Raw genomic sequence first — 11,759 nt, 5'->3', positions numbered from 1 at the left:
TAGTGTAATAGTGTGTAATAGTGTAATAGTGTAATAGTGTGTAATAGTGTAATAGTGTAATGGTGTGTAATAGTGTAATAGTGTGTAATAGTGTGTAATAGTGTAATAGTGTGCTAGTGTAATAGTGTAATAGTGTGTAATAGTGTAATAGTGTGATAGTAGTAATAGTGTGTAATAGTGTAATAGTGTAATAGTAGTAATAGTGTGTAATAGTGTAATAGTGTGTAATAGTGTAATAGTGTAATAGTGTGATAGTGTGTAATAGTGTAATAGTGTGTAATAGTGTAATAGTGTGTAATAGTGTAATAGTGTAATAGTGTAATAGTGTGTAATAGTGTAATAGTGTGTAATAGTGTGCGTGTGTGTGTGTGTGCGTGTGCGTGTGTATGTGTGTGTGTGCGTGTGTGTGTGTGTAATTTTGTGTAATAGTGTGTAATAGTGTAATAGTGTAATAGTGTGTAATAGTGTAATAGTGTGTAATAGTGTGTAATAGTGTAATAGTGTAATAGTGTGTAATAGTGTAATAGTGTAATAGTGTGTAATAGTGTAATAGTGTGTAATAGTGTGCTAGTGTAATAGTGTAATAGTGTGTAATAGTGTAATAGTGTAATAGTGTGTAATAGTGTGTAATAGTGTAATAGTGTAATAGTGTGTAATAGTGTAATAGTGTAATAGTGTAATAGTGTGTAATAGTGTGCGTGTGTGTGTGTGTGCGTGTGCGTGTGTATGTGTGTGTGTGCGTGTGTGCGTGTGCGTGTACGTGTGTGTGTGTGTGTGTGTGTGTGTGTGTGTGTGTGTGTGTGTGTGTACGTGTGTGTGTGTGTGTGTGTGTGTGTGGGTCTCTAGCACTCAAGATGGATTCCAACTTGTATGGCATCTTGATGGAGGAGCTGTGGAACAAGGGAAACCAACCAGGGGGGGAGAGAGGGGGGGAGAGAGAGAGAGAGAGAGAGAGAGAGAGAGAGAGAGAGAGAGAGAGAGAGAGAGAGAGAGAGAGAGAGAGAGAGAGAGAGAGAGAGAGGGGGGAGATGGAGAGAGAGAAGGGGGATAGAGGGATATGGAGAGAGAGAGAGAGGGGGGAGATGGAGAGAGAGAGAAGGGGGAGAGAGGGAGATGGAGAGAGAGAAGGGGGATAGAGGGAGATGGAGAGAGAGAAGGGGGAGAGAGAGGAAGAGAGAGAAGAAGGGAGAGAGAGGGAGGGAGGGAGAGAGAAATATGGATAGAGAGAGAGAGAGAGGGAGAAGAGGGGGAGAAGGAGCTATTTATATAGCTCTTTTATCCAAAGCGCTTTACAATTTATGCCTCACATTCACTCACACACCGACGGCGGAGGCGACCATGCCAAGTGCCAATCTGCTCACCGGGAGGAGCAGGGCTTAAGTGTCTTGCTCAAGGACACTCGGACACGCCGCCGGGAGGAGCCGGAATCGAACCGGGAATCTTCTGATTAACCAGACGAGCGCTCGGCTCTACCTCCTGAGCCCTCTACGTTTTTTATGTCTCACTCTTTGTCTCACTAAACCTTTACTGCGTTAATCCCTTCCTGGATGCAGCCAGAGTACAGAGTGCCTCAGTCACTACAGCCATAATGTGGAGACACACACACACACACACACGCACACGCACACGCGCGCACACACACACACACACGCACACACACACACGCACACTATTACACACTATTACACTATTACACTATTACACACTATTACACTATTACACTATTACACACTATTACACTATTACACACTATTACACTATTACACTATTACACACTATTACACTATCACACTATTACACACTATTACACTATCACACTATTACACACTATTGCACTATTACACTAGCACACTATTACACACTATTACACTATTACACACTATTACACTATTACACTATTACACACTATTACACTATTACACTATTACACACATTACACTATTACACACTATTACACTATTACACTATTACACACTATTACACTATTACACACTATTACACTATTACACTAGCACACTATTACACTTTTACACACTATTACACACTATTACACTATTACACACTATTACACTATTACACACTATTACACACTATTACACTATTACACACTATTACACTATTACACTATTACACACTATTACACTATTACACTATTACACACTATTACACTATTACACACTATTACACTATCACACTATTACACTATTACACTATTACACACTATTACACACTATTACTACTATTACACTATTACACTATTACACACTATTTGGGGTACTTTGGGGTATTTTGGGGTATTTTCTGGTACTTTGGGGTATACTTTGGGGTATTTTGGGGTACTTTGGGGTATTTTGGGGTATTTTCTGGTATTTTCTGGTACTTTCGGGTATACTTTGGGGTATCTTATGGTATTTTGGGGTAGTTTCTGGTATTTTGGGGTATACTTTGGGGTATTTTGGGGTAGTTTCTGGTATTTTCTGGTATTTTGGGGTAGGTACTGGTATTTTGGGGTATACTTTGGGGTATTTTGGGGTAGTTTCTGGTATTTTCTGGTATTTTGGGGTATTTTGGGGTAGTTTCTGGTATTTTGGGGTATACTTTGGGGTATTTTGGGGTAGTTTCTGGTAGTTTCTGGTAGTTTCTGGTATTTTGGGGTATTTTGGGGTAGTTTCTGGTATTTTGGGGTATACTTTGGGGTATTTTGGGGTAGTTTCTGGTATTTTGGGGTATACTTTGGGGTATTTTGGGGTAGTTTCTGGTAGTTTCTGGTATTTTCTGGTATTTTCTGGTATTTTGGGGTATACTTTGGGGTATTTTGGGGTAGTTTCTGGTATTTTCTGGTATTTTGGGGTAGTTTCTGGTATTTTGGGGTATACTTTGGGGTATTTTGGGGTAGTTTCTGGTATTTTGGGGTAGTTTCTGGTATTTTCTGGTATTTTGGGGTATTTTGGGGTAGTTTCTGGTATTTTGGGGTATACTTTGGGGTATTTTGGGGTAGTTTCTGGTAGTTTCTGGTATTTTGGGGTATTTTGGGGTAGTTTCTGGTATTTTGGGGTATACTTTGGGGTATTTTGGGGTAGTTTCTGGTATTTTGGGGTATACTTTGGGGTATTTTGGGGTATTTTCTGGTATTTTCTGGTATTTTCTGGTATTTTGGGGTAGTTTCTGGTATTTTGGGGTATACTTTGGGGTATTTTGGGGTAGTTTCTGGTATTTTCTGGTATTTTGGGGTAGTTTCTGGTATTTTGGGGTATACTTTGGGGTATTTTGGGGTAGTTTCTGGTATTTTGGGGTATACTTTGGGGTATTTTGGGGTAGTTCCTGGTATTTTGGGGTATACTTTGGGGTATTTTGGGGTAGTTTCTGGTATTTTGGGGTATACTTTGGGGTATTTTGGGGTAGTTTCTGGTCGTTTCTGGTATTTTCTGGTATTTTCTGGTATTTTGGGGTAGTTTCTGGTATTTTGGGGTATACTTTGGGGTATTTTGGGGTAGTTTCTGGTATTTTCTGGTATTTTGGGGTAGTTTCTGGTATTTTGGGGTATACTTTGGGGTATTTTGGGGTAGTTTCTGGTATTTTGGGGTATACTTTGGGGTATTTTGGGGTAGTTTCTGGTATTTTCTGGTATTTTGGGGTATTTTGGGGTAGTTTCTGGTATTTTGGGGTATACTTTGGGGTATTTTGGGGTAGTTTCTGGTAGTTTCTGGTATTTTGGGGTATTTTGGGGTAGTTTCTGGTATTTTGGGGTATACTTTGGGGTATTTTGGGGTAGTTTCTGGTATTTTGGGGTATACTTTGGGGTATTTTGGGGTAGTTTCTGGTATTTTCTGGTATTTTCTGGTATTTTGGGGTAGTTTCTGGTATTTTGGGGTATACTTTGGGGTATTTTGGGGTAGTTTCTGGTATTTTCTGGTATTTTGGGGTAGTTTCTGGTATTTTGGGGTATACTTTGGGGTATTTTGGGGTAGTTTCTGGTATTTTGGGGTATACTTTGGGGTATTTTGGGGTAGTTTCTGGTATTTTCTGGTATTTTCTGGTACTTTGGGGTGATTAGTAGGACCCAAAATGGGTCTGACCTCAATTGTCCTTTCCAGAATAAATAAAGGTTTGAAACATGTGACTGTGAGAATTACTTGTTATTACCATGGTCTTATTTGTTTACTTGATATATGTGAAGGTATCACAAAGGTTAAAGGTTAAAGGTTCTCCTTGTAGCTGCTTTAAGAATCCTCCAGTATGTTAGTATGTATGTGGTCCCTATTTAAAACAACTTTTCCTATTAAAACATGTTCCTATTTAAAAAATTTTCTATTTAAAACATTGTCCTATTAAAACCTGTTCCTATTTAAAAACCTGTTCATATTTAATACCAGCTTGTTACCAAACTGTCACACTTTCTGTAAAGTGTGATCTCTCTCTCTCTCTCTCTCTCCCCAGACAACCCCCCCCCCCCCCCCCTTGTCCTTATATTCCATTTTTATACCCATTTTTACACCCTTGCACGAAGCACAATGGGATATTAAAATCACTCACCTCTGTGTGTGTGTGTGTGTGTGTGTGTGTGTGTGTGTGTGTGTGTGTGTGTGTGTGTGTGTGTGTGTGTGTGTGTGTGTGTGTGTGTGTGTGTGTGTGTGTGTGTGTGTGTGTGTGTGTGTGTGTGTGTGTGTGTGCGTGTGTGTGTGTGTGTGTGTGTGTGTGTGTGTGTGCGTGTCATGCGTTCATAACCATGATAATAACTTGTACATTCATTATCCGTTTCGGCTCAAACTCAGAGGACAGGTTGTTAGTCAAACCAAGGACCTGCGTTATTGATTTTTCTTTTAATCACTCAAAGATCGACGTAGCTGATCGAGGTGAAAAGCTTTTAGTCATTGGTATACTGTACTATGTCCAAGGCATTGACAATGCCGATGCTACATTCCCTACCAAATGGACCCTCAACGTCAACCAAAATGGTCCAGTTAGAGAAGATTTCTTGAAGCAAAGGTCTGGAAGATATATTTAGTGTGATATATTTAAGTAGCCTAGTGGTTGCATTAATATCTGCATGTGATCAATACCTGACTGTTAGATCTAATTAATTCCGGAGTGTTGGACGTCCCGTGATGGAAGACCGGGAGGATGCGACCCTATCTGCGCCGCCCCTTTGCCTCAAATAGATCCGCTATCAGCTCTAACTTTAATCTTTCAAAAATGCTCAGTTGCTGCTATCGCTATCAGCTCTATCTTTAATCTTAATCTTTCAAAATGTTCAGTTGCTATCGCTATCAGCTCTGTCTTTAATCTTTCAAAATGTTCAGTTGGTATCGCATGCACTTATCTGTGTTTCACTACACACATGAGTGCATGCCTACCAACTGTTCACCTGTTTTACTGCAACACTACTATCACCAACATCTAAGAAGGGAGATCCCCCCTTGAATGGCCCTTCTAAGGTTTCTCTCCTCCACATTGCCTGTGGTGCATTTTTTCCTATTGCTAGGTTTTAGTGAGTTTTTCCTTACTTTCACGTGGGGTATGTCTGGGAGTGTTGCATTTATTTATTTAATATTTTTTGGACTTTATGGTGTTCTTGTTTTGTTCTTGACTTATTGTGATGTTTCTTCTTGACTTGTTTAAAGAAGACGTGTCCGGCCCATGGGGACATTAACGTGTGTTGTCGGGCCTTACAAATAAATTTGATTTGATTTGATTCAGTACGATTCAAAAACCTTTTGACAATATTTATTGTCACGTAACATAGAACTGAACATATATGTATGACTACAGATATGTATAATGTTCTCTCATTAACTAAATAAAAGTAGGGCTGCATTTCAAAATAAGAGAAAATAAATAAAATGTGAAAATTGTGCATGTTCAAATAAAGTGCTTAACTTCAGATCGATAAAATAAAGGGAGCAAAATATTATTATTATATTTACCACATATATATACATATCTGTGTGAATATACGTACATATAACCCCTCTATATACTTACTTATACTGTACACCTGTATATTATCCATAACTCTGTATGATAACATAATGTACAAATACTGTATATACCATATATATATTTATTCTCACCACATATATATCTATCCACACCTGTATGTACATACCTGCACATAGACCTTTTACATATCTGTAGATACTAGATACTATATATAGGATAATGAAAGACCCCCACCACCCCAATAACAGCCTGTTCCAGCTGCTGAGGTCAGGCAGACGCCTGCGAACCCCAGCTACTAGGACGGAGAGGCTTAGGCTAAGCTTCTTCCCCCAGGCCATCAGAGCCTTGAACAATGAACATTGAGAGACACAGAAACTGAACTATCCACACACAAGCACACACAAGCACACACAGGACACGCACGCTGAGCACGCTCACACACTAGCAGCCACTTTAACACTCATGCCGCACACACGCACACTTATGGCCAGAGGAAAGGCCACTTTAAATTAGTAAAACAACAGGAACAGTGTATTGCACTACTAAAGCTACCTAGCATGTCCTATATGCTCTGTAAATACTATGTACAGATACCGAGATGGCACACCATGTTACCTGTTTATTGCACTGTTGTTTTTATTGGATTCTATTATATGTTGTACCACTGTATTTTATTGGATTCTATTATATGTTGTACCACTGTATTGCACATCGTCGCGGACTCGCGGGCAAGACCAGCCGCATTTCATTGTATACCTGTATGCCGTGACAATTAAAACTCTTGACTTGACTTGACTTGACTATATTATATACATATCCTACTCTTGTTATGCTGCTAGCCAGTATGACTATTACTATACTGTCTTTACACCTTGTTGGATAATCGTGTTTCAGCCTTTCGTTGATTGTTATATTACATCTGACATCGCGTCCCGCTCTGCCATATTGAGATATCATCTCCATGCACATACTGTATTGTGCACGTGAAAAAGTTGACACATGCACGTCACTTGCACGTGACCAACACGTTGTCATTTTTCGGCTGATTTATGAATAGTTTTCAAATAAACGCTAGATTATCGATAGTATATGTGTCCTTATGCACGATACAAAAGCGGGCTGAAAAATCGCTTATCCGTGCCTTGCTCAGCGCCAACGGCACGCACACACACACACACACACACACACACACACACACAGACACGTTGTGATCGCTATGAAAAAACATCTGATTAACCCAAAACTGGTAACATAGAGTCCTTACCTCACATCAGATGTTCTGCAAAAAGATGAATCCAATTCCTGATCGCCATTCCAAATATAGATTGCGTCCATTGATCCAATGTTATAGTCCAAAACACATAATCTACGCTGCTCCCAGTCCCCCCAGTCAACGTGGTACAACGATACTGCATGCCGAGAATCAAAACCCGGACCGGACTTTTTTGAATGGATGAATGGATATCGCTAATAAAAGAAATAACGATTAAAACCCGACTATACTCATGATTGGCGCTGAACGGTTGGCTAGTTAACCCGACTATACTCGTGACTGGCGTTGAATGAGTTAATAGATTCTATCTCTCGATACCCGCTCTGTGGTTCTGCGGCCTGTCCTGTTAGCCGAAGCCTGTCTGTTAGCCGGTAGCTATCTCTCTACCTCATGGTCTTCCCTGCCCCCCCCCCCAGCCTCCGAAGAGGCTGGAGCTCTCTGCTCGATGTCAGTCTGTCTCGCTATCCAAACTCTTCTGCCTCCCTACCGGAAGAACTAACAGCCATAAAGTCTCTGTCTCTCTCTCTCTCTCTCTCACAATGTTTCGCTTGAATCTAACTCTCTTCACTCTTTTTGTTTTGGCTATCTCGTCCGCCTAGCAACGGCTTCTGACCCATATACATTTGACATAGAAACTGTACATTGGAGGAGGTTGGGTAGGTGGGGTGGGGGGGACTGTACATTGGAGGTGGTTGGGTGGGTGGGGTGGGGGGGTTGGGTAGGAGGGGTGGGTGGGGGACACTGTGCAACTTTTTTTTTGTTGATTGTTGATTTTTTGTTTGTTTGTTTGTTTGTTTTATCTTGCAAACTTGAACTTTTTTTGTTCTTTTCTGGATTGTTTTCTTTGATTTTTGATTGTTGATTTTTTTTTGTTATATTTTGAAAACTAACTTTTTTGAATTTGTTTTTTTGAATTAGGGGTAGGTTGCTCTATAAGCCTTCGGCTTCAAACCTATCCTTTTTTTTGTTTATTTGTGAAAATGTTCGAAAAATTATTTGTTTGTTTATTTATTTGTAAACATTCGAAATAAAATAATTCATTCATTCATTCATTCATTCATTCATTCATTCATTCAACAGCAGTATTATAGGCCTACAGCAGTATTGTACAGCCAGTAACTATACTTTTGCTCACACAATATCTTGAATGAATGAGTTTATTTATTTCGAACATAAATTGAAAATAAATAATAATAAAAAACAAGTAATAAACTGATTAAAAAACAAACAAGCAGTTCATGTATAATATTGAAAAATAGCTTAGACATAGCCTACTTGCATAGAATAGTCATGTATAATAATGTATAAGTAAAAAAAAAACATTTTCTATCTATGAATCACAGTAAAATAGACACTGTCTCTTTAAAGCGACTCCTCCTCTGGACAGCTAGAACCAGGAAGCACCTCCCACCCCGTGACGCGTTCAGAGTTTACTCTACAACCAGGAAGCACCTCCCACCCACACGAGTTTACTCTTCCTGAGAAAACAAAACTTAATTAGACTAGAGTGTCGTTGTTGTCTTTGTAGAATAAAATGGCGCAGCAAGGAGTTGATCTGGACCGGGACCAGTTCTGCTGTTCTATCTGTCTGGATCTACTGAAGGATCCGGTAACTATTCCCTGTGGACACAGCTACTGTATGGGCTGTATTAAAGACTGCTGGGATCACGACGATCAGACGGGGATCTACAAATGTCCCCAGTGCAGGGAGACTTTTACTCCGAGGCCCGTTCTGAAGAAAAACAACATGCTGGCTGAAGTGATAGAACAACTAATGAAGACAGGACTCCGAGCTGCTCCTCCTGATCACTGTTATGCTGGACCTGCAGATGTGGCCTGTGATTTCTGCACTGGGAGAAAGCGGAAAGCCCTCGAGTCCTGCCTGGTATGTCTGACCTCTTTCTGTGAAACTCACCTCCAGCCTCATCATACTGTAGCTCCGTTAAAGAAACACAAGCTGGTCAAAGCCTCCACACGGCTTCAGGAGAACACCTGCTCTCGTCAGCAGAAAGTCCACCAGAGAGTCCAGGAGAGAGAGAAGCGACTCAAAGAGGCCCAACAGGCTGTTAGTTCTCTCAATCGCTCTGCTGATAAAGCAGTGGGGGACAGTGGGAGAATGTTTACTGAGCTGATACGCTCCTTGGAGACGAGGCGCTCTGAGCTGGAGAAGGTCATCAGAGCCCAACAGAGGACCACAGTGACTCAGGCTGAAGAAGTGCAGAAGAGACTGGAGCAGGAGATAGCGGACCTGAGGAGGAGAGCCACTGAGCTGGAGCAGCTCTCACACACAGAGGACCACATCCACTTTCTACAGAGTTACCCCCCCCTCTCCGGTCCCAGTGAGTCTACAGACTCACCCAGCATCAGTGTCCTTCCTCTCCTGTACTTTGCAGATGTGACTGAGGTCGTGTCTGAGCTGAGAGACAAACTAGAGGACGTTCTGAAAGAGCAGTGGTCCAGAATCTCAACAACAGTGAATGCTGTTAATTTTTTACTGCCACCAGAGCCCAAGACCAGAGCTGACTTCTTACAATATTCCTCTCGGATCACACTGGACCCAAACACAACACACACAAGTCTGTCTTTGTCTGAGGGGAACAGAAAAGCAACACAGAGGCAGCAAAAGCAGTCATATCCTGATCACCAAGAAAGATTTATTGAAAGGCGTCAGGTTCTGGGAAGAGAAGGTCTGACTGGACGCTGTTACTGGGAGGTGGAGTTGAGTGGATGGGTTTCTGTAGCAGCCTCCTACAAAGACATTAGTAGAACAGGCACTGGGGAGAACTGTGGCTTTGGATGCAATTCCAAATCCTGGGCTTTAAAGTGCAGACAAAGTGATTACCTCTTCAGACACAATGACAAGACCATAACAGTACCAGGCCCCCGGTCCTCCAGAATAGGAGTGTACCTGGATCACAGGGCAGGTACTCTGTCCTTCTACAGCGTCTCTGACACCATGACCCTCCTGCACAGAGTCAACACCACATTCACTCAGCTTCTCTATCCTGGACTTTGGCTTCAATATCGCTCTGGGGAGGCTGAGTTCTGTGAGCTGAAGTAGAGATCAGTGACATTCAATGATTCACAGCTCCTCTAACCAGGGTTTGGGATTTAAATTGATCTTGAATATGCAGAGTTGTGAAAGATGAGGTAATTAGGAGTTACATTCATTCACTCAGCCACTCTATCGTTTTTCTGAGGGACACACACACATACACTATGTTTTGCTTTGTTTCTAGTTTCTAGCCTACCGGCGTCTATACTTTGACCAACTAACTTGCATTTTTCCACGATCTGATTGGCCACTGACGTTTCTGTGACATCTGCGCCAATCGTGTGACGCCTGTTTCTATCACTGGTTAAGCTTAGGCACTCTTTCGAAGACTTTCGTCTAGTTTATATCAGGGTCCTCCATTTTCAATTAATTAAGACATTTGTCATACAAGACATACAAATATACAGTAGTGTAAGAAAAAGAGATCATAAAAAAATATATACATCCGAAGCGGAAGAAACTGTACATTGGAGGGGGTTGAGTAGGTATATAGTCTGTTGTACTCCAATATTGTACAAATGTAAACAAAACAAAAAAAAACATTTACAGCCAAGAATACAAATACAATGACCTATTGTCTACTCTGTCTAGTGTTAATCCTTGTATCGAGAGCTCAGTCAAATCAAATGCAGAATGAAAATGTATCTCCATTCTTAGGCTTTTTCTTATTTTTGGTGGTGGGCCATGTGTTTACATTTGGATCACTGATTGCTAGTGTCGGCCAATAACGAATTAACAAATTATTTTGAATGAATACATTTTAAATTGAATTCGGTGTGTACCGATCAGTCCGAGTTCCCTGAAATGAGTCGAGCTGCCTGTTATTATTCTCATGACTTCGCTCTCCTCAGCCCACTCACTCAGGTCCAGTCATAAGTGTGTGAATGGAGGGAGGTAGTCATGTCTGGCTGCTATGCCATTGAGACAAACTGAAGCCAAGGCTTCACTAAATTGGATTGGGAGGAGTCTCTGGGAGCTCAATCTGAGGGGAATTATTTTTTTTTTTTAAACCCCCAAAACTCAAAAGACTAAGTTACATACATTTACTTGAAATGAACTAGTCAATAAGAATACTCTGACTGCCCTGCACTACTGATTGGTCTTTTAAAGGGCTATACGGGTAACAAAAACAGGTGCACCATAACAACACCATACTGGGATGATCCCTCTCATAGATTAAAGGCAGTGGTGGAAGAAGTACACAGTTCCTTTACTTAAGTAAAAGTAGAAATACCCAGATAAATGAGTACTCTGGTCAAAGGAAAGGTCCTCCATTCAAATTCTACTTAAGTAAAAGTAGAGATGTATTTTCTATTGAATGTACTTAAGTATCTAAAGTAAAAGTACACATTCTACATGACGTTTGTGTATTCCAGTGCTTGGGAGCATTCAAGCCTTGATCCATTGACCTCTACAGGTTATGTTAAAGTGGGATGTGGTCCAGTTACGCTGCTCTGATTAAAGGTTATGTTAAAGTGGGATGTGGTCCAG

General features: G+C 40.9%; 1 protein-coding gene across 1 annotated transcript; it reads left to right on the top strand.

Annotated features, from left to right (window-relative positions):
* Positions 1-8,747: 8,747 nt before the first annotated feature.
* Positions 8,748-10,274, top strand: LOC311225700 (E3 ubiquitin-protein ligase TRIM65-like; the record flags this gene model as incomplete). The annotated part of the gene is made up of 2 exons (XM_084311097.1): positions 8,748-9,524; positions 10,038-10,274. 2 exons carry the CDS (start codon positions 8,748-8,750, stop codon positions 10,272-10,274), a joined length of 1,014 nt encoding a protein of 337 aa, XP_084167223.1.
* Between the last annotated feature and the right edge of the window lie 1,485 nt (positions 10,275-11,759).

Source organism: Notolepis coatsorum, assembly GCF_963971535.1.
Source record: "Notolepis coatsorum genome assembly, chromosome: 3".
Classification (NCBI taxonomy): Eukaryota; Metazoa; Chordata; class Actinopteri; order Aulopiformes; family Paralepididae; genus Notolepis; species Notolepis coatsorum.
Note: the sequence above shows the minus strand (reverse complement) of the source record. Positions and strands in the feature narration are given on the sequence as shown.